This window comes from Lytechinus pictus, chromosome 2 (assembly GCF_037042905.1).
Source record: "Lytechinus pictus isolate F3 Inbred chromosome 2, Lp3.0, whole genome shotgun sequence".
NCBI classification, from domain to species: Eukaryota; Metazoa; Echinodermata; class Echinoidea; order Temnopleuroida; family Toxopneustidae; genus Lytechinus; species Lytechinus pictus.
Genome location: NC_087246.1, coordinates 41,545,071 through 41,570,006, shown reverse-complemented (window position 1 = coordinate 41,570,006; position 24,936 = coordinate 41,545,071). Strand labels below are relative to the sequence as shown.

The 24,936-nt window shown below is 36.7% G+C and overlaps 1 protein-coding gene across 1 annotated transcript in view; it reads left to right on the top strand.

Annotated features, from left to right (window-relative positions):
* The first annotated feature begins 3,795 nt into the window (after positions 1-3,795).
* Positions 3,796-24,936, top strand: part of LOC135153230 (uncharacterized) — a 52,742-nt gene continuing 31,601 nt past the window's right edge. The window contains exons 1-2 of the mRNA XM_064095648.1: positions 3,796-3,837; positions 24,533-24,718. Coding sequence (XP_063951718.1) covers positions 3,796-3,837; positions 24,533-24,718 — 228 coding nt within the window. The remainder of the gene's footprint in view (positions 3,838-24,532; positions 24,719-24,936) is intronic.

The following is a 24,936-nucleotide window of genomic DNA, read 5'->3' as shown; positions in this document are numbered from 1 at the left end:
CTATTTTTGAAAATCTACTGGCCTGACAGTGATTTTTACCGGTCGGGGACCGTCGGACCGGCGCTAGTGTCGTGCCCTGCATAAGAGCAATAAAGTATCCTTGAAAATCCGGTGCGAGTTTCAGGTCATATGACCAAGGTCAAAGGTCATTTAAAGGTCAATGAACTCTGGCTGTGTTGGGAGTATGTGTTGAATTGGCATCATAACTAAGGAGGTTTATGGATCTAGCTCATGAAACATCGTCATAAGGATAATCAAGTATGAATGATTGTTTTGCACATGTCTTAGGTCACATGATCATGGTCAAATGTCATTTCGGGTCAATGGGCATAATATTTTTGTATCATATTAGTGTTTTCTTCTGTGAATAATATTCATTAGCTATTTTCAAAGGAAGGACTGCTGCTATATCGCATTTATTTATTTATTTATTTATTAGGTCTTCTTTATACAGGGTAGCTCTTTCAATATCGAGTATTGTTCTGCCAAGGGGCCCTGTCTATGCAGATAAAAACATTAAAAATATACACAATAAATTACAAAGTAAAGCCTTACATATTACATGATAATAATAAACAAAACAAAATAGTATTAGACTTTGGATATTAATCACATTCACGCATAAACATCCACACACACGCGTACACACCCTCACGCACACATAAGCCTACACAAAGATAAATATATTACATAAAAAAACAACAGGAAACAACAATAAAAAAGATCAAGCTGGTGTGAGAGTAAAAAGCCTACAATGCCTCTTAAATACTTGAGCTGAGGTTATTGCACGGGTATCAGACGGCAAATTGTTCCAAGTTAATGAACCATTATAATGTAGCGAGCGTTTAAAGTAATCAGTTCTTGGTTTGGTTAAAAAGAGTGGGGAGTGAGCAGCATATTGTGTACAAATAGAAACTTTTCTCGGAATTATATTTTTCAAATATGATAGCATTAAATTATTTTGAATTTTGTACATAAGGCGGTTTGATATTTAATTCTTTGTTTAACTGTTTGCCAGGAAAGTTCAGATAACATGGATAAGTGAGGGGTATAAAAATCTGCATTAAAGGAGAATGAAACCCTTGAAACCAGCTGAATCCATATCAAAGAGAAAAATCAAAGAAACATATTGTTGAAAGTTTGAGGAAGATTGAATGAATAATAAGAAAGTTATGAGCATTTGAATATTGAGATCGCTAATGCCATGTAGATCCTCCCATTGGCAATGCGACCAAGATCTGTGATGTCACACACGTACAACTCCCTCATTACTTTAGTACTTATTTCACTTATATTCTCACTTTTATAGAGTCTATCACAAGGTGAGGTGTTCTCTTTTTGAGAGGACAAGTACAGAGGTTTCACAACATTATATCATTGATGAATCGTTTGTCATATGATTAGAATGAGCAAAAAGAGATGTTTTGGGGTATATTTTCAGTGTCCAAAAGGGGGGAGTTGTTCATCTGTGACATCATATATCTTGGTCGCATTGCCATTGGGAGGATCTCCATAGCATTAGTGATCTCGACATTCAAATGCTCATAACTCTTCTATTGCTAGTCCTATTTTACTCAAACTTTTGTTGATCTTATTCTTTGATTTTTCTGCTTTCACAAAAGCTAACTTGCTCCAAGAGTTTCATTCTCCTTTAAGTTCTTTGAAAACGCAAAACTCCATGAAAATTGCATTTCTCTATGGGGGAGTCTAAATTTGGTGAGAATGTATTCATTAATAACTTAAATACATGACAATGAAGAAATCATCAAACTTTATTGGCAGTTTTGACTAATATACCTGAAATGCAAACCCTATCTGAAACGGGAAAATCACCATCATTGAGGCGTTTACTGAGCGAATTGTCCCCCAGAGCTCTGGCAGAGAGACAGAGCTCAGACTGGCTAGCTAGTACATGCGCCAATGCGTGCGTGCTTGAGCCTCCCGTCGGACTTGTAAATATCTATGGAGCTTTGTTTGATGATTCATTGTCTGATATTTACCTCATCCCCTAGAAAAATAAAACAAATGATTTTTGAGTTATGATTAAAAAAAGTTATTTTGGATGTTAATAGGCTCCGTTTTGACAGGCAAAGCCGAATGACAACTCACCAATGCGTGGTTACTAGACTCTGGGATTTATCTCCTGTGTAATTCAAATCATTTTATCACAGAATTGTGATATTTGTCGCGGGAATATGTGCATTAGAAATTGCACATGGTGGTAGTCATAATGAACCCTTATACATGCAACTGTTTCCCGACCGTTGCGTTGATTTTTTTTCCATACCATGTGTACATGTATGTAAAAACGTGGTACAGAAAAAAAGACGCAACTTGGGAATTTGAAACTGTGTCCTAGCTATTTTCAAGGCTTGTTCATGACTTTGAGTGCAAAGTTTGGATGATTTTTAAATGGCAAGCGGAGCTCGAGCATATGGCGCTAGCGGTCTGCTGAGTTTTTATCGCTCGGCAATAATTTCGGGGGTGACTTCCAGATTTTATGTCGCCCCGAAAGCATGATTTTGGGTGATTTCGAGGGCGGCTTTAGGCATTTCCGGGGCGAATTTGCCTGCCGCCCTTGTGTATTTTTTTCGCTGCTTCCATGTACAGAAAGTCAGAAATGCTTTTGCTAAGAATTGAATTTATAGTGAGTTTCATTGACCAAATGTTTTTTTAGGCCAAGTAAAACAAGAAAGTAGTTGATCATCCGGGTTTTTCGAGAGCAGTGATGAGGGAGGTCCTTACTATTTGATATCTTAATATTTTTTTTAAAAACGAGACATTTTCTCGGCCCGTTTTTTTACATTTTTGATAAGGGAGGTCCTTACTATTTAATATTTTTTTGCTATTTTTTAATCAAATGGTTTCAGGCTCAATTTAGGTGATCGGTGCATGCTCAATATTAATAATAAATGAGAAGAAAGATATACATGCATACATAAATAAATATACATATTCAATTAATTTGAAATCTATGGAAATTGAATGATGCAATAAAAATTCATTGATGTATTACTGATGTACATGTATACCGGTACTGTATTATTGTAAAACAAAAAGTTCATGTCAAGTGAATGATTTCAACATTATTCTATATGTAAGGGTAAAAAATACTTGGGGGGGGGGGGCATTTAGAAAATAAAAATTGAGAGCCATTTTTATTACCAGGAGCCATATATCTTTTTCAGCTCAGGGCATGGTTTCGCATCACAGTTTTATTGTCCTGCTTGTATATTTGTTTAAATAATGTTTAATATTGTTTATTCAATTGCTATTCATTTTTTTAAATTGATATCAATTGTTAATTGTTCACTTAATGTTTATTATTTTGTAACAGTTAGATCTAGATCTATCTATATATTATTCCTAACTTACACAAATTTGATAGGCGTTATTAATCATAGTAAAAAAACCCACTGTAATCATGTGTGGAAAGAAAGGAAATTATGTTACTCAACATGTAAATCCATACATGTACATGACAAATAAAGGTAATTCATACAAACATAGAGCAATATAAATGGAAGATTTTGATAGAAACCCTTTGATTGTCATCATTATGTGTAAATCTTTCTTGCCAAGCATTCTGCTGTGTGATAGAGATTGTGCAGGAAATTTACATGTATGTTTTATTTAAATACAAACAAAAAGCCTGCAAGTGGATTTATCTGTTCTAATATCAATTGAGCAATTGCAGTTCATCTTCTCTTTTTTTTCAGAATTGTGTGATTTTTTAGGAGCTTCATTGGATTGCTCCTGATATTTCAGGTGCTATATGCCGATACATGTTGCAACATGGACAAACGCCCTAGGAGGAGCACCACCAATAAAAAGTCGGTGAGTAACGCTGCATCTACCCTGTACTCATTGTAACTCTGATATTTAATCATTTTGTAGTTTGTACACGGCTGAAGAATCAAAAGTATTTTATAATGACTTTTGTGGTCATCATTGTAAAGGGGAAGTATTACTAATCAGATATGTAAATTCACTTTTCAAAATAGTTTGCAGAAATCAACTCTAAAAAACGATTTATTTTCATGCCATATTTCTGCCTTAATCGGTCCTCCAGCGAGCTCCAGTATGATTAACGTCGCACAATGAGCTGTGAGCAGCTGAGCTGACAGCAGCCCATTGAAAACAGGCATGTGAGACTTCCTCGTTTCCGTGAATTTCCGCGTTTTTGTCTCACCTGCGAAGCAGAGTGAGACTATAGGCGCCGCTTTTCTGACGGCGGCGGCGTCAACACCAAATCTTAACCGAAGGTTAAGTTTTTGAAATGACAGCATGACTTAGAAAATATATGGACCTAGTTCATGAAACTTGGCTATAAGGTTAATTAAGTATTGCTGAACATCCTGCCTGAGTTTTGAGTCACATGACTATGGTCAAAGATGATTTAGGGTCAATGAACTTAGACTATGTTGGGGGAATCAACATCAAAATCTTTACCTAAGGTTAAATTTTTGAAATGTCATCATAACTTTGAAAATATATGGACCTAGTTCATGAAACTTCGACATAAGGTTAATTAAGTATTGCTGAACATCCTGCCTGAGTTTTAAGTCACATGACCGGAGAATTATCGGATGGTCTAATACCACTTGGTCTACTTATCAGTTCGTCCAACTTCACATTTTTAATTAGTCTAAACTCATTTCGTCTACAACCAGTTCGTCTAATATCGAATTCGTCTAATTCCCAGTTGGTCTAATATCTAATTCGTCTAATTTCCATTTGGGCTAATAACCAGCTGGGCTAAGTTTCACTTGGTCTAATATCCAATTCGTCTAATTCCCACTTGGTCTAATATCCAATTAGTCTAATGAGCAGTTGGGCTAAAACAATTTAGTCTAATTTCCAGTTGGTCTAACAACAATTGGTCTAATTTCCACTTCGGCTAATTTCCACTTGGTCTAATTTTCATTTTGTCTAATTGTCACATGGTCTAATGACCGTTTGGTCTAATTTCCACTTGGTCTAATATCCAAATTGTCTAATGACCACTTGGTCTAATAGCCAAATGGTCTAATGAACACTTGGTCTAATAGCCAAATTGTCTAATTACCACTTCGTCTAATCGCCAATTGGTCTAATACCCAGTTGGGCTAATCGTCACTTTGTCTAATTTTCATTTGGTCTACATGTAATTCACACTTGGTCTAAATGTCCATATATTCTAACATAACATCATTCATTATATTTATTTGATCTAGAATTAACAATATGGAACGTAGTGGATAAATACCATGCATCAGTTAATACATGTCGCCAGGATCCGGAGGGGTAGAGCCGGGGTAGGGCTGGTGGGCGCAAAACCTCACCGTGAAGGACTATCGATGACGAGATAGTCGCTCATCAAATGAATTATTCTAATCAAATATGATTCTTATAATTAGGCCTACATATCAATTATATAGATGATGATGAAAATTATATCATACTCATAATCATTACATCACCGCATGCACATTTACAGAACAATAAATAAGTTGGGGACCTTATAGCTTATAATGGTCGGGCGGGGTTTCATCAGAATAACATTATTATGAAGAAAGGAACGAAAATATGATGTAATTGATTGTGTGGATACGTATCTGGTAAACATGTTTATGCCTCTTTTAAATCATTGTTATGCCCCATTACGGACGATACTTGATGGAAAATAAGCAATAGTTATGCAGATTGGGGGATTCCAAAAGTTACAAAGCCATTAGATCATGTAATTTTGTTATGAATATTTTGTTTAGTTATTCCAATAGTTAGTTTGGAGGCAAATAACAGACCAGTTACAGGTTTATTGGGTTAGCTGCGACAACATCACTGCGACCATCTTGGTAGCAGCCATAGAGACGTGTTAATAACATAGTATAGTCTACGTTTGCAGACCTTTATCAGTTATCACCACAGTAGTCATCAGTGGCGTACCCAGGATTTTCCAAAGGGGGGGCAAATTCGTCCGCCAAAAAATTGACAAGCCAAAAAAAAAAAGTCTTCAACAGCAAATAAAGGACATTTCGCACCATAAAAAATTAACAAGCAAAAAAAAAAAGTAAAAAAAAAAAAAGGTCTTCAAGTTCAAAAGAGGGGGCCACTTGTGGCTCGTCAGGGGGGGGGGGGGGCAGGGGTACGTCCCTTGCATGTGTTGTGACTCGTCAGGGACTGCCCCCCCTTAGGTACGCTAGTGGTAGTCATTCATCTTAATCTTCTCATTCTGTTTTTGTTCTACTTCTTTGCCTCCTTTAAATGGATTGGCAGGGTTCCCAGCCCATCAAGGAAATCAGGTATTTTCAAAATGTTTTTTCCAGTCATGGAAAAATCGAGGAATTGCCTCAAATCAGGGGAAAATGCCTCAAATGGGGGTAAAATCAGGAAATTTTGATCTGCCCAAAAGTCGAAAGCACGATAGTCAGTCAGACTCTGATATATTTTGTTGTATATTAAAACAATTCATTGAATGACATGTTATGGTGTTTTTTAGTGTAGCCTCTTGTACTACAGTACAAGTAGGCCTACTGGTACACAGTGGCGGACCGTGACCCTGAGGAGACAAAGCATTGGAGGGGCACAGCATTGTTCACAAACAATACAGTGCCCCTCCAATGCTTTGTCTCCTCCGGGTCACAGTCCGCCACTGCAGTGGTACATATAATCAACAGTGAATAATAGGCCTACATGTATATAAAACAATAATAATACATGTAATTCACTGCAACAACTTAGAAAACATGAGAAACTGGGAATGGGTTTAAATAATTATCAGGGAATTTTTAAACTTCTTCAGAGAAAAATCAGGGATTTTTGTTTTCTTGAAAAGCTGGGAACCCTGATTGGGTTAAGCCAGCCGTTAACTATCTACAGTAGATTATATACATATATATGATCGCAGAATAGCGTTATTTTACAGAAAAATAGCAAAATTATTGTTTTTCCCTAAAACCTTCAAAAATCCACTGAAACACAAAAAAATCCCCAGTTTGTTTAATCCTGAAATTATTTTTTTTCATCTCCACAGGCACTCTAGTCTAACTGTACTCCAATATCAAGGGGCGCTCGTGTGAAGATTCGAAGCCGGCGCGCGGAAAGTAACTTTTAAAATTTCACCAGAAAATTGAAAACAAGTCACCATGCAAACTTTACAAATTAGACCAAGTGGCATGTAGACGAAATGAATGTTAGACTATCTGGAAATTAGCCGAAATGGAAATTAGACAAACTGCACTTTAGACCAACTGCAATATAGACCAAATGAATAACGGACAAAGTGAGGATTAGACCAACTGGCATTAGACCAACTAGTATTAGACCAACCGACTATTAGACGAACTGGTATTAGACCAAATGCAATTAGACCAAGTGACAATAAAATACATTAGACGAATTGGCAATTAGACCAAATGAAAATTAGACCAAGTGACGATTAGCCCAACTGGGCATTAGACCATGTGGTCATTAGACCAAGTGGCTATTAGACCAAGTGGTCATTAGACCAATTGGCTATTAGACCAAGTGGTCATTAGACTTATTGGCTATTAGACCAAGTGGTCATTAGACCAAAAGAGAATTGGACTAAGTGGGTTTAGCCCGAATGTTGTTAGACCATCTGATGATTAGACCAAGTGATATTAGACTATCCGTCAGTAAACCACATGACCAAGGTCAAAGGTCATTTAGGGTCAATGAACTTTGGCCAAATAGGGGGTATTTGTTGAATTACCATCATACCTTTAAAAGTTTATGGATGTGATTCATGAAACTTGGACATAAGAGTAATAAAGTATCACTGCACATCCTGTGTGAGTTTCAGGTCACATGATCAAGGTCAAAGGTCATTTAAGGTCAATGAACTTTGGCCATGTTTGGGGAATTTGTTGAATTACCATCATATCCCTGTAAGTGTATTGGTCTAGTTCATAAAACCAGGACATAAGAGTAACCAAGTATCACTGAACATCTTGTGCTAGTTTCAGATCACATGACCAAGGTCAGAGGTCAATGAACTTAGGCCATGTTGGGGGTATTTGTTGAATTACCATCATAACTATGTAAGTGTATTGGTCTAGTTCATAAAACTTGGACATAACAGTCAGTCCGCAAGCCCTGAAAAAGAAGCTTCTTTTATCCAAGTGATATTCATGACAAGAGGGTTTTTGCATAGTTAATGAGCTTGGTGCGAACCAAAACACCTCTTTTTATTCGGCCATTGCTGCTCTAAATATTGACAAAATTTCATGTTTTTGGTATCTTTGTAAAGAAGAAGAATCATTCTTTTAGGTCATGTGCTTGGATTTTTAAAAGAATGTTGTAATATAGGAAAAACTTTTGATCTAAAACATGAAACAAAATATTTTTTTTCATGCAACAAAAGTTGTTGTTTTCACACTTAATTTCTGTTTAGGCACAAATGATTTTTAAATCATGATAAAGCTGAAGATCTAAGCTTTAATATGATATAATTTTTATAAGAAGATGTATTTTAGATGGGTCAGCAGCCAGCTTTTCATAGGCCAAGTACATTTTGCAGCTCAAAAACAAGAATACTGCGCTCTGATTGGTCATAGACCACACACCCACGCAAATTCCAATGTTCCCCACACTGGGCCTCTGCAAGGTCACACTCACCATGTGGTAATCTCTTCAAATTACCCGCGCCTGTTTGTTTTGAAAACAGTATTCAGCCAATCAGAACTCTGGATTTTATGTTACTCAGAAATTTCAGAAATCTCGTCTTGCATCTTGATGGAAATAACTGGCTGCTGACCCATCTAAAAGATGCCACATATCAAGAGTGACATTGTAAGAAAGTATAGAGTTTGAGCTTTCTGATGATATAAATAATGTTGGTGCCTAAAACACAAAATGTTGCACAATTTGCAAGTGAAAACAGAGGAAGAAAATTCTGTTTGATGCATCTTTTCAGGTAAAAAATTCACTTATTTATCAAAATATTTAATTCAAAAGAAATGGCCAATATAAAAGGGTAACATTTACTCTTGCCCATGGTACAAAAATAATCAATATTACTCAAGAAGAAAGTGGTTAAATTCTTTGAGAAAGAAAGTCTCACAATTCACGAGATTTTGCAGGGACATGAATTCAGCCACGAGAGGACTTGGATAAATCTTGCTCATTTGCTCATTAACACAGGGGCTTGCGGACTGACTGATAAGAGTAATCAAGTATCACTGAATATCCTGTGCAAATTTCAGGTCACATGACCAAGGTCAAAGGTCAATGAACTTTGGCCATGTTGGGGGTATCTGTTGAATTACCATCATAATTCTGAAAGTGTATGGATCTAGTTCATAAAACTTGGACATAGAGTAATCATGTATCATTGAACATCTCATGTGAGTTTCAGGTCACATGACCAAAGTAAAAGGTTAATTAAGGTCATTGAACTTTGGCCATTTTGGAGGTAATTATTAGATTGCTGTCATAACTTTCAAAGTTTATAGATTTAGTTTATAAAATGTGGATATAGCCAGGGGTACCGTAATCAAGTATCACTGACAAGTCTTAGGTTGCATGATCAAGGTCAAATGTTATTTATTGTCAATGAGCGTAGTATTGTATCATTATATGAATGGTGTTTTTTTGTGAATAATTATTTGATAGTAGTTTTCAAAGTCAGCACTGCTGCTACATGTATATTGAATCGCGTGATGCAGGTGAGACTGCCAGAGGCACTCCACTTGTTAAAAATTCATCTCCGCACTTTTTTTGCTCTTTTCTGTGTTTTCTCTTTATTTCTCCTATTTCTTCTGTTTTATTGTCAGACTTGCGAAACAGACATTAGAATATACATGCGTAATTTTATGCAGAAATGTACGTAATTGAGGCGATATTACTTGTAAAAACGACTGTTGAAATAGTCTAGCAAAAGGTATGAGGTGGTTTTCATCGCGTGTGTCGGTGATGTGCTACAAAACAGCGCTGTAGTAGTACCGCTACCCTAGACCGCTAGTGTTTGCTGACTGCCCGCTCATTTTGCCGACGTCCTGCTGCATCACTTTTTCTTGTCGAGTGCTCGCGTATGATCTCATCATTTTGGAATTATTTCGGATTCAAATTTTACTTTCTCAGCTCAGGATACAATTCCAAATCATTTTTACAGTCATGAAGTACTGCATCATTTGTTCATAGTTGCGCACTATGCAAATTTGAACTATTTTTTAAAGTGGAGTGATACGCTAATCAATGACTTTGTCACAGAAAGAAGCAAACATGACTAGAGTAGAGGCAGAGCTGGAATTGTACGGGAGTGTACTGGACACTAGCCGCAGAGTTGTTTGCTGAGGCCCGCTACATGGATACGGATCACTTTTTGAATAAACTGACTCATGTGAGACTGCTCATAATATCAAACATAGTTGGAACTGATTTTGGAAGAGGACTGATCAGGAGTTGGTTACTGAATTACTTTTGTCAATTTTCGACTTTGATGATCTTGAGTCAGTTTTTGTCTCGCCTGCATAGCAGAGCGAGACTATAGGCGCCGCTTTTCCGACGGCGACGGCGGCGGCGTCAACATCAAATCTTAACCTAAGGTTAAGTTTTTGAAATGACATCATAACTTAGAAAGTATATGGACCTAGTTCATGAAACTTGGACATAAGGTTAATCAAGTATTACTGAACATCCTGCCTGAGTTTCAGGTCACATGACCAAGGTCAAAGGTCATTTAGGGTCAATGAACTTAGACCATGTTGGGAAAATTATTTTCAAAATCTTAACCGAAGGTTAAGTTTTTGAAATGACATCATAACTTAAAAAGTATGTGGACCTAGTTCATGAAACTTGGGCATAAGGTTAATCAAGTATTAGTGAACATCCTGCTCGAGTTTCAGGTCACGTGACCAAGGTCAAAGGTCATTTAGGGTCAATGAACTTTGGTTAAGTTGGGGGCATTTGTTGAATTACTATCATAACTTTGAAAATTTATGGATTTAGTTCATGAAACTTGGACATTAGGTTAATCAAGTACCACTGAATATCCTCTGTGAGTTTCAGGTCACATGACCATGGTCAATGGTCATTTAAGGTCAATGAACTTTGGCCGTGTTGGGCGTATATGTTAAATTACCATCCTAACTCTGAAAGTTTATGGATCTAGTTCATAAAACTTGGACATAAGAGTAATCAAGTATCACTGAACATCCTGTACGAGTTTCAGGTCACATGACCATGGTCAAAGGTCAGTTAAGGTCAATAAACTTAGGCCATGTTGGGGTAATTGTTGAAGTGCCATCATAACTTTGAAAGTTTATGGATAGAGAATGAATGAAATGTGGACATGGGTGTAGTTGACAAGTCTTAAGTCACCGTTCAAATGTCATCTATGGTCAATGAACGTGGTATTATATCATTATATGAATGGTGTTTTTGTGAATGATTATTTTATAGTAGTTTTCAAAGTTAGCACTGCTGCTATGTTAAATTGCGTAATGCAGGCGAGACTGCCAGAGGCGTTCCACTTGTGTAGTTATTAGATCTAGATGACACAAAGTTTGAAAGTCAAGATTCTTGACTTTCAGACTTTGTAAGTGTCATCTAGATCTTATAACTACACAACTGTATTATTTTCTTTGTACAGATTGCCAACTCAAAGAGTACCTAGAAATGTCATCAAAAGTATGCTTCGAATTGCACCATTTGACTTACAAATCCGTCGCACCGTGGGAGGGGGGAAACCCCCTCCCACCCCCGCTCGGTTGCTCCGATTGTTGCAGCAAAATATTTTCCTTACTTTTTTCTACCCCACTCACATGCCAGTGAAGACGATCTTTCCGATCGGCGTTTTTTTGCGCTTAGAATTGTTTATTCCTTAAAAATTGGTCTTATTATATAGATAAAAGTTTGAAATTTCTGAACAGTCAAATAAAATGCACGTTTAACGTATTTTTGTTACCGATATTTAGCTTAGAAAAAATGATTTTTTTCAAGAAATAACAGGCCTCTCGATTAACTTTAATTTTTGGAAGTCAGCCGGGCACCCTGGACTGAACTTAGGTGGTCAAATGGCAGTTTAGGTGGTCATCACATGCATATTGAAAATATTGTATCATGACAAATTGTAAAGTGTATCAACTCTTGCTGCGAAACACTACATTACTGGTAGAACCTTTCTGTGGATTAATGGACAAGTCCACCCCAGAAAAATGTTGATTTGAATAAATAGAGAAAAATCAAACTAGCATAACACTGAAAATTTCATCGAAATCGGATGTAAAATGAAAAAGTTATGGTATTTTAAAGTTTCGCTATTTTTCACAAAACAGTGATATGCACAACTCAGTGATGATGTCCATCACTCACTATTTCTTTTGTTTTTTATTGTTTGAATTATACAATATTTCATTTTTTACAGATTTGACAATGAGGACAAACTTGACTAAACCATATAGTATTAAACAATGCTAATTTCACATGTTCAGGGTGGAATTAATCATTGTTTCACTAGACAATGAGGAGAAAATTAGAGTATTTCATATATCACATAATAAAATACAAAAGGAATAGTGAGTGGATGACGTCATCAGTCTCCTCATTTGCATACCGACCACGATGTGCATACAACTGTTTTGTGAAATTAAGTGAAACTTTAAAATGTCATAACTTTCTTATTTTACATCCAATTTTGATGAAATTTTCAGTGTTATGCTTGTTGGATTTTTCTCTTTTAATTCAAACCAACTTTTTGTTGGGGTGGACTTGTCCTTTAAAAAGGACAAACTCAAGCCTTTGTTTCAAAGGAGATTTAAAAAAATTACTCATGATCCTTTTCACACCTTTGTTTACTTGAGACTTTTTCATTTTTAGACTTAATGTTAGAGGTACGTTTTAAAATGAACAAGTGTCAATGACATTTCCTGAAATAAAAGCACAACACCCTCACCAACACTGAGGGAAACCATGCATAATAAAATGAATACAACTTCACCAAAACTGAAATTGGAAAGAACATCATTCAATTCACATTTGATCATGGTTATGATAAATTTATTGTCAAAACATCACACCAAGTTAACAGTCGTTGCCGCGGAAATGTTGAAGTGCACTCACTCCATAAAGTGAATAAAGTGTGATAAAATATGTACTATCAAACCAAGACTTGTTGTCATGATTTGGTCTGTCACATGTGTAAACTATTTTTTCATTTTTTTTACCCCCAATACTAAATGTACAAACTTGATATATAGGCTTCACTTTCAGCCCCCTCCCATTGACTGGTACAAATTGATGCAAACCAATGGTTGAATTTTTGATTGTGTAATTATGTAATTATTTATGATGTTTATGTAATGTTTATATTTTTGATTTGTAAAAGATTCCACAATTCAGCCTCTGGCTGCGAAAGAATTTATAGCAACTTTTTATGAAATGGGCCCCAGAAGTATACATTACAGAAAGAGTGGCAACAAAACCACTTGTGGCTTGGATGAGGCAAAAGCAAAACATAAACAAGTGATCATGTCGTTGTCCATTTCCCAACATCACAAAATGTGTCCTCAATCACCGAATTACACACAACAAGCTCACTACACATTGAATTTGATACTATAATGAAAGGACTTAACTTTATTCAAGTTCAATGGGCCGATCAATGACCGGATACGCCGGCCGTCGATTGGCCCATGAAAGTCGTGCGCAAGTGCCTTGGGCTAGTCAAACCATCAGTGGGTTGATCATCGTACATGCCGCAAAATAATGAAGGGTATTAAATATGCGGTCATATTGAGAGCGTACGGTAGTGCCGCACAATACCTAAGTGGTGGGATCACCAGTCTGTTGAATGATACCATATACCGCGGCATAAGAGTGTGTGCGTCATACACACAAAATTTACAAAACTAGGTACCAGTCTTGCTCAGTGTGTGCATGCACTTTCGATCACGGGAGTGAGATTGATTGCATGCGTGACTGTCTTTGATGCGCGATGTGGATCGAATCTACAATGAAGTCGGGGAGGATTGTAAAAAAATTGAATAATCAGTGCAGAATTCGTCTAAACGGATTTCAAAATTTCTAAACGTAAGCAACAAAATATAAGTTTAAACGCTCTGCATGAGAGAAGTTTCATTCGTTTTAGACCTACTCATTTTCGGTTTTCTACATTTATTTTTTCTGGTGGTCAGCCTGGGCACTATTACCCGACTTTTAGGGTGCCCGACGGAGCTTTAGGCGGTCAATGGCCCCTGGACCGCCACCAATTTCGAGCCCTGAATATATGTGAATAAACAAAGCATAAATTTTCTCATATAAATAACACTTGCGTCACAACAAAAATTATGAAATTTCATGACGTAGCAAAGTCAGGAATCACCGAAAAACCCCATTGCAATAGAATTAATGACGCATTTTGATTAGGCAACAGCAGCGAACAGACTTGTACCATTAAAGGACAAGTCCACCCCTCAAAAAGTTGATTTGAATAAAAAGAGCAAAATCCAACAAGCATAACACTGAAAATTTCATCAAAATCGGATGTAAAATAAGAAAGTTATGACATTTTAAAGTTTTGCTTAATTTCACAAAACAGTTACATGCACATCCTGGTGGGCTTGCAAATGAGGAGACCGATGACGTCATCCACTCACTATTTCTTTTGCATTTTATTACATGAAATATGAAATATTCTATTTTTCTCCTCATTGCTAAGTGAAACAACATTGTTTGATTTGATACTATATGATTCAGTCAAGTTGGTCATTATTTTCAAATCTATAAAAAATGAAATATTGTATAATTCAAACAAAAAACAAAAGAAATAGTGAGTGAGGGACATCATCGCCTGTCTCATTTGAGTTGTGCATATCACTGTTTTGTGAAAAATAATTAAAACTTTAAGATGTCATAACTTTCTTATTTTACATCCGATTTTGATGAAATTTTCAGCGATTTGCTTGATTTTTCTCTATTTATTCAAATCAACATTTTTCTTGGGTTGACTTGACCTTTAAAAACCCAGAAGAAGGAAGCAAATGGTCTATGGCGAATGCTGTAAGAGCATTGTTTTGACGTTTGCAGGGACCCTGGTTTGAATACGCTGATTTTTTTTTCCGGGTTGTATGTTTTTTTATATTATATTCGAATACAAGTGTAATAAGTTTGAGTTGCAATTGCAATTCAACTACATGTTTGTGTTTAATCAAAGGACTTACCCTTGATTTGGAGATGTGTGATTGAGTAAGAAATGCCCCAGGGTGCGACATAAGCGCTTGCCCGATTGCCCGGGGCAAGTAAAAGTTAGAGTCGGGCAAGTGTTTTGAAGCAAAGACAAAAACTGCTTGCCCGAATCGGGCAAGCAAAATTCTCCTATGGAAATTATATTTAAGAAAGATTCCCCATATTTCACCATCAAAATATAGAAAAGAAAAAGAGACAAAAAAAGCAATATCATTAATTTCTTCTTTAAAAAAAGTTTATAATTCGAATTGCAAAATTTGCGCCATTTTCTGCAATAAACACACAGCTCAGAGACGTACACACACACACAGAATCAATGGCAGTCTAGCATACCTAGCTAGCTAGCGCCTAATCCACGCAGCCGATGCATTTAGTAAAGTTTCTACGGTGTACAGTGTTGCACGAACAAAGTTTGCTATGGAAGAATCTCCCACAGAACTGTCAAAATTCACATTTCTCACCAATGAAAATTCTTGTAATGTTCATATTTCCGAAAAATTGGGGTAGCTCTGTCATTTGTAAGCAGTAAAAGGAGAAATTTTTACTTCTGTTATGCTTAAAAAAGATCGGGTTTCGAATGATCGTCTGTATCGCACACACACTGAAATACATTGTTTGACAGTCCCACATATGCATTTGTGTGTATGTTGATAAACGTGGTTTCTTTCGTAACTATTTTTTTTAGCCAAGGAAATTGATAAATTTTCTTCTTTATTTATGACTGGATAGTTTGAGCTTTCTTCCTCTCTATTTTCTTTCTTTCTGCCTATCTTTCCTTCTTTTGAATCTCTCTTTATTTCTTTAAATTTCCTTCCTTCTTTTGTTCATTTTTTCTGTTACTATAGCTGTCTTTCTTTTTGTCATTCTTTTCTTTCTATCTTTTTTTCTTTCTTCCTTCCATCCAACCTTTGTTTACCTCTTTCTTTAATCCTTCCTTCTTTTTCCCCTTCCTTTCATTCTTTCTTACTGTCTTCCTTCCTTCCGTCCATCCATCCATTATTTACCTTTTCTTCCTGTCTTTTTCTTCCTTACTTTCTTCATCCCTTTCATTCTTTCTTTTCTTTCTTTATTTCTTTCCTTCATTCCTTCCTTCCTTTCTTTTTGTCATTCCTTCTTTCTTTCTCCTTCCTTTCCTTCTCTCCTTCTTTCTTTCTGTTTTTCTTTATTTCTGTCTTTCGTTCTTTTGATCTTTCTTTTTTCCATCCATCCTTTCTTTTCTTCCTTATTTTTTCTTTCTGCCTTCCTTCATCTCTTTCCTTCATTCCTTCTTTCATTTCTTTCTGTCTTTCGTTGTATCTTTTTTTTTTTTCCTTCCTTCCATCTATCCTTATACCTTTTCTTTCTTCCTATCTTCCTTCTTTCCTTTCTCTCATTTTCTTTCTCTCTTTTCCTTCCTTCCATCAATCCTTTACCTTTTCTTTTTCTCTTTTCTTTCTTCCTTTCTTTCTTTTACCTTTTTTCTTTTTCTTTTTTTATTTGTTCCTTGCTTTCCTTCCTTTCTCTTCCCCTCAGTTTTTTTCAATTTGTCTTCTTTCCTTCCTTCTTTCTTTCTTTCTTACTTTCTTTCCTTCTTTCTTTCTGATTTTCTTTTTTTTTGTCTTTTGTTCTTTTGATTTTTCTTTTTTTTTCCATCCATCCTTCCTTTTCTTTCTTATTTTTTCTTTCTGCGTTCCTTCATTCCTTCCTTCATTTCTTTCTGTCTTTCGTTGTATCTTTCTTTTCTTTTTTTCTTTTTTTTCCTTCCTTCCATCTATCCTTATACTTTTTCTTTCTTCCTATCTTCCTTCTTTCTTTCCTGTCATTTTTTCCTATTTTTTTCTTTCTTTCTTTTATCTTTCCATCCTCCTTTCCCTTCTTTCTTCCTTTCTTTCTTACCATCTTTCTCTTCCCCGCAGCCATTCTCTCTCTCTCTGTATTTCTTTTTTTTCCTATTTTTTCTTCCTTCCTTCCTTTATTTCTTTGTCCTTTCTGTCTTCTTACTTTTTTTCTTTCATTCTCTCCCCCTCTCTTCATTTTTTTTCTCTGGTTATTATCAGTGATTTCCCCTTTTTTTATTGTGTGTCTTAGTCCCCTCCAAAATATATGGAAAATATTTGAGATTAGGAAATTAATTAAAGAGCATATTTACCATTTATTTTGTCATGATATTCAAGATAAAAATCATAAATAAAAAGAAATACAACTACAAGGTACATCAGTAGTCATGTTGAAAAATGTATTTTTAAAGCCGTCAATGGTATGGTATGTAAAACTATAAGGCTATAACTTGTTTTGAAGCAATAAAACTTTGTTTTGAAGGATTTTTTCGGGCAAGTGAAATCTATATTCGGGCAAGTATTCCAACTATTTGAAAATTTACTTGCCCGACTGGGCAAGTGCTTCAAAAAAGTTATGTAGCACCCTGCTTAAAATGTATACTTATAAACAGTATAAACAAAATTTCTCAGGAAAGAAATTTCAAAAACTGGAAAAATGCAATATTTGGCTGGAATTGACCAACTACGATTTAAAATAAAATATTATTTTAAATTAATTTGTGTGAAAGGAGAACAGAAAGAATAATGGGGGGGGGGTTGTCGTACGTGGGCAATGTAAATGGAAATGATGTGATGTTTGTGACTTTGTGGGGGAGGGGATTGGCGAAAAGAAGTCAATGTTCGGAGCGAATGAAATTAATATTCATTTATGGATGTGTCTACTGTGATTGTGGCTGTATAATCTTTATGGCGATTGGAAAATCCACCTTGGGTCGGGAGGGGTACGTGATTCAATAGATTTCGATAGAAGTACACATTCAACAAAGTGGAATTGACAATTCACAGATATTCATTTCAAGTATGAATTATTGAAGTTGATATGTGTGAACGTTTTAGATGATATGTATTTCGTTTGTTCACGCCAACTGATCCAATACAAAGGATTCTGGTGGAGACTTTGGTAGTGAACGTATGATACAGTTTTATTATACAGGCCAGGCAGGTCAATCAACAGGCATGGTATCCATGTTGCGGGAGGTGTATGGAGTGCTTAGATATCAATACTGATATCGTAACATCTCCCTTCTTCTGATAAGATTGAGAATTTCAAATTTCAATGATATTGTTTTAAACAATACTTTTGGTAGTCTGCAAATTTTGGTAATTTGGCTTAGTTATGATATATCAGATAATAATAATAGAAATTGTTTGGTTTGTGAGAATAATATCAATTGGTGATAAACTGTATGCATCTTCAATTTTACATAACTTCAATCCTGTGCAAAGCTGAAGATAATTTGGATAACCGGATCGATCCTGAAATCAATTTTTCTAAGCAATAAGTTTTGGCTATAGTGTCTATTTGATAATTTCGTAAACACTATCTTAACATACCAAAAATAATGTACAATGATTATACATGCATATACATGTAATAAACTTTTAAACTACACTAAGGTAGAGCAAACTTATTATCGGTTGCGGGTCGCCGCGCCTCGGACGAAATCCTGCCGTCTGGGACGATTCGGTTATTCAGCGAGCCCCTTTTTCTCCTAGCGCGCCGCTATTCATCCCGCCGCGCCCGGGACGACAGATCCAAGAGCTCTGCAATATCAGCCGTAGCCTTATACGAGATTCATCCCGCCGCGGGTGGGACGAAATTACGTCAGAGCCAGCACCGGCCCTTCGTCCGACCCGCGGGTGGGACGAAATTACGTCAGAGCCATCCCTGGCCCTTCGTCCGACCCGCGGTTGGGACGAAATTACGTCAGAGCAACGCAAAATATTTTTTTTGGGGATGCCGTAATTTACTTTTGCTAGTCATGATAGTGGTATAAAACTGAGTGATAATACGTCAAGTTGATTCTTAAGTTGTTTATACCTCTCTTCTTTTCCCCAGAATTGCGTTTATCAACTTTCATAAATAATTCATCTTTTCTTTATTCAAATTAACGCCTGTTTTGTGTGTTCTTTTATTTCTAACGTTAAAAGGATGTTTGGATTTTGCGAACAATTTTCATGTTCTGTTTTTGAGCAAAGCTAGTGGGAATATTATCATAAGCAGAGAATATGATTGATATGCAGAATACAATATTATTTTCATAACTTTATAATTCATGATTAAAAAACATAACGAGAGGTAATGGTAGTGGTGGTAATGACGATGGAGCAGAAATATTCTGAGCTTCAGTCCAGGGACACCATTTCATACATTGTTTGGTAGACAAAATGCTATTAGGCCTAGGTAATGGGTCGAGACTGTACTGACCAACTAGATTGGTTTTAGACCAATTAAGAATTTATCGTATACGATTATAAAAATCATATACATTTTCCCTTTTCCCTCTTTCGATCCCGGTTTCGACCACTCTCCCTCGAAAAGAAAGAAACAATAATTCATAAATACATACATGTATAAAGTATAGGTCTAGCTAGCTGGCTATGCAATACACACGTTGTGCTTTATATACCAAACCGGCATGCACGCGCAGCTAGCTATAGTGTATGTAGACTCGGTTACGTTAGACTTGTACCTAATTATGTATTCATATTTTCTATTTTTAGATGATAGGTCGAGCGCATATAAGTAAATCGAGCAGCACACACCACATGCAGGGTATGCACTAACCCAGAGAGCTCCAGCCCGCGTAGCGGGCTGGAGCCCAGACGCGCAGTGTACAAACGGGCATTCAGGTGAGAGTACCGTGAAGTTTGGTCAATATCATTTACATAATACATAATTTAAACAGAAATTAAGCACTTACCACGATTGTATGGATGATAGTCTAACGAGTGGCAGTTTCCTGACATCGAGGCACAGACTGGAACCTCAAAAAACGATCAGTTCTGTCGCGGTGGCTCTCCTTCTTTCAAAATTCATAGCAAAATGGCCGTTCGAGAGGGTGTAGGGCGCATGCGCGAATTTGACAAAGTCTATATGCGCTAGTGCTATACTAGCCTCGGTCTCGATCGGCCATTTTGTTTTGAATTTTGAAAGAGGGAGAGACACCGCGACAGAACTGATCGTTTTTTGAGGTTCCAGTCTGTGCCTCGATGTCAGGAAACTGCCACTCGTTAGACTATCATCCATACAATCGTGGTAAGTGCTTAATTTCTGTTTAAATTATGTATTATGTAAATGATATTGACCAAACTTCACGGTACTCTCACCTGAATGCCCGTTTGTACACTGCGCGTCTGGGCTCCAGCCCGCTACGCGGGCTGGAGCTCTCTGGGTTAGGTATGCACAAACATACACCATACACAGTTTCCTGATGCGATAGACACGCTGCGATCTGGTATTATATTACAGTACATGTACAGAAGGCAGGTGGTGGGTAGCCGGGGTTTAGGGGAGGGAAGCAGCTAGGCCGCGCTTCCTGGGCTTGGATGGGATATGGGGGGAGCAGTTGGGATGGGAGGTTGTTCTACTTCTAATAATCATTCAGTTCAATTGCGTCGTTATAAATTCTTTTTTTGTTATATTAGTATTTTTTATTTGTCTACAGACTAAGTATTTACTTTGTTCTAGATGATTTGAATGTTATATTCTGTATTTTTTGGTACAATTTTGTGTATTATGAATAATCATTTTGTGAACAATGTTTTGTTGATATACTATTACTTGTATGATTCTGAACTGAATTATTTTAATTAGTGCTGCCACCAAAAGGATATCCTAACGGTTTCCGCCCGCGTGGACGGATAACGGTTTTGATTTTTCGGGTTCGGGTATCCATGGACATTGAATCACCACTTTCCTGTCACAAAAACTCATTAAATTTAGTAAGACTCACCAACAAAATTCATAAGTTTTAGTCGCCAATATAATCACCAATGTCAATTAATCTTCTTTGGTAATATATTCTTGTTTAAAACCATCGTTTTTATATCAGTTTTGAAACATGACCGTCCGTGAATGGAGTAAAATTCCGTTCTGACAACGATGGCGATTTTGCTATGGTGTCGCTTAAGATAGTTTTTCTTTCCCGTCTTATGTTTTGATGATTTCAAATGCGTAACTCATCGTATATTTTCTTACCTCGACTTTCAATGCGAGTGAAGAATGAAGATAATTTGAAACCATTTAAGCGTCAAATAAATGTTGATCGGGTTACTCGGGTGTGTCATGTTGTTTCTTGTAATTTATTCATCAAATGCAAAATGAATTCTGCTTTTTCTCACAGCAACTTTGGTTACCAATGAAGATTATTATTTTTGAAACTATGAAAAGTTGAAAACGTCGAATGAATGTTGATTGCGTGTGTCATGTTGTTTCTTGTAATTTATTCAGCAAATGCAAAATGAATTCTGCTTTTTCTCACAGCAACTTTGGTTACAAATGAAGATGATTATTTTTGAAACTATGAAAAGTTGAAAACGTCGAATAAATGTTGATTGCGTGTGTCATGTTGTTTTTGTGATTTATTCATCAAATACAAAATGAATTCTCCTTTTTCTCACGGCAACTTTCGTTACAAATGAAGATGATTATTTTTTAAACTATGAAAATGTCGAATGAATGTTGGCTGCGTGTGTCATGTTGTTTTTTGTAATTTATTTAAATTGAAATGCGTAACGAAATATTCATTTTCAATACTTTTGTCTCACATCAACTTTCGATATGAATGAAGATAATTTTGAAATCATGTAAACGTCAAATACATGTTGATTGGCCGTTTTATTCTGTTTCTTTTGATTTATTTATCAAATCCGAAATAATGAATCATCCCTTTTCTTTCTTGAACTGTCATTAATAATGATTATTGTGGTCGGTTGTGAATCAACGTGTTATGCAGTAAAACTTACTGGTGATGAATGTAAGTGATTAGTTACTGTTACTGTTATTAAATCTTGTCTTGAATCTTTGTTAGAAGTGTGATTATGTTTCAGAAGTTGAGAAATGAGAAGCTTGGCTATAATTTGGGGAATGGGGAGAAACCCGACATGAAAATGAAAATATTCCAAGTACGATCCCATTTGAAGGTGTAGCGAGTGTAATGTGACCAAATATATATCGGACGATTCACTCCAGACACGTCCAGACAGGACAGCACGTGCGTGAGCTGAATGATGTAGGCCTGTCTGGTTTTAGACTTTTAGTAATAGTAGACTCGCTCTTACACTCGCCTCGGTCAAATTCATTGCATCTTATTTCATTCGATCGGAACTAAAAAATAAACACACATACTCTCGCAACCATTTAATGGGATCGTAACTAGGCCCGACTTGTATAACTCAAATAATAGTCATTTACTCATAGCTTACACAGTCATACGATCTACATTTGTAGCCGTAGCCTCACGCTAACTCACATTAGTCAAATCCGATTGCAAAACAGGAATGGGGAGAAACCCGACATGAAAATGAAAATATAATAAATATTCCAAGTAGGATCCCATATGAAGGTGTAGCGAGTGTAATGTGACCAAATATATATCGGATGATTCACTCCAGACACGTCCAGACAGGACAGCACGTGCGTGAGCTGAATGATATAGGCCTGTCTGGTTTTAGATTTTTAGTGATAGTAGACTCGCTCTTACACTCGCCTCGGTCAAATTCATTGCATCTTATTTCATTCGATCGGAACTAACAAATAAACACACATACTCTCGCAACCATTTAATGGGATCGTACTTGGAATATTTATTATATTTTCGGGTTTCTCCCCATTCCTGTTTTGCAATCGGATTTGACTAATGTGAGTTAGTCATTTACTCATAGCTTACACAGTCATACGATCTACATTTGTAGCCGTAGCCTCATGCTAACTCACATTAGTCAAATCCGATTGCAAAATAGATTCAACCCAAAATATTCAGCTTCTCTTAATTTCGTGGTTTTCAGAAATATTTTAATTAGCGCACGCTGACTCTCGCCATCATCGGATAGGTTCAAAACTTAATTATAACTGAAAATCTTAAATATAACTCAAATAAGTGCAAATGGATATTATTTTTTATATTTCAGGGTAAAATTTCGGATACCCGTCCGCCGTCCGGTTTTCAGTGTCGGGTATCCGGATATTGAAATATCCGTTTCAAGTCAGGCCTAGGCAAGACATAGGGAAGTTGTCAGTACATTACAATATCAAGAATATTTCCTTTCAAGTTTATCATTACCGGGCTGTTTCTTATATTTGCAAAATAAATTGTTTTTATGGTTGATGGACTTAAGGAGAGATTTAGAGATCCAGGGGAGTCTGGGTGTCTTTTTATCGCATACATTCGTAATTCCGAAGCTTCGTTATTCCGAAGGTTCGGATATTCCGAAGGTTCGTTATTCCGAAGGTTCGTATTTCCGAAGGTTCGTAATTCCGAAGGTTCGTAAGTCCGAAAACGAAATGAGGTTCGTAATTCCAAAGGTTCGTTAGTCCGAAAACAAAGTGAGGTTCGTAATTCCGAAGGTTCGTTGATCCGAAAACGAAATGAGGTTCGTAATTCCGAAGGTTCGTTAGTCCGAAAACGTAATGATTAACGAACCTTATTTCGTTTTCGGACTAACGAACCTTCGGAACAACGAACCTTATTTCGTTTACGGATTAACGAACCTTCGGAACAACGAACCTTATTTCGTTTTCGAACTAACGAGCCTTCGGAACATCGAACCTTATTTCGTTTTCGGATTAACGAACCCTTTTACGTTTTCGGATTAACGAACATCGAGGTATAGGCAATTTACGTGTTTCGGAATTACGAACCTTCGGAATAAAGAACCTTCGGAATTATGAACCTTCGGAAATACGAAGTGTAACCCTTTTTATATGTGGAGCGGGAAAACTTCTTAAGAGGGATTGTAGCATTATAAGTAGACATAAAAAAGATCCAAGAATTTGTCAAAACAAATATCTGAGTCTTGAATGTTATAATGACATTCCAGTCGATCTCAGTTAATCTCTCCCTAAGTCTATTTAAATTTTCTTTTGAAATTTCTCGAACACTAATTGATGCAGATTTATCGTTATCTCTGCCGAAAAACACCACAACAAAAATAAGGAAATAGTCTTACAAATCAGACACCAAAATGCCAGATGTATTAGATAAACTATTTACAAAAATATCTATCAAAGTTGACAAAAAGTCTGTCATTCTAGTTCAACGTCTTTGCCAGGTTCATTCTGACGCTTGGCAGCGCTAAGCGACGCAAGCCGCGCAGCAGCCTCGGTGCGTGCGAAGCATGCACGGAGGGAGGGTTCGGGAGGGGGTTTGTGTCCCCCCTCCCGTGCGAAGCGCTGTAGCTATCGTTCTTCGTTCTGAGTGAGTCAAAGAAATTCCGGGAAGAGATCGTGGACGAAATAATCGACAAGTTTTTTAGGATCTGAAAAGCAATAAAAAAAAAATGCTGTGCGATTGTATAATCTTCAGCTCGGCACACTCCTGGATTCTCATGCACCTGCGAAGACGAGAACCATCAAGAACCGTAACGACTGTCCTTGGTTCAATCCTGATATCTCCGCAGCTAAGAGGAAACGTAGGAAACTTGAACGTAAATGGCGTTCCAACGTTAAGCTATACATCGACAGAGAACTATGGTGTGCTCAGAAGAACTTGGTAAGCTCCATGCTGATGAAGGCGAATTGATCACATTATGTTGGTCTCGTTAAGGACTGTGGTAGCGACTCACGCAAGCTCTTCTCTCTTGCTAACCGTCTTTTGAATCGCAAGCAGTCTACCCCTCTACTGCGTCACACTGATAGTCATGTTATGGCTGAGACGTTCATCCAGTTCTTCCAAGATGAGTCACGTCCTCAACCTTTCACTGCGACCTT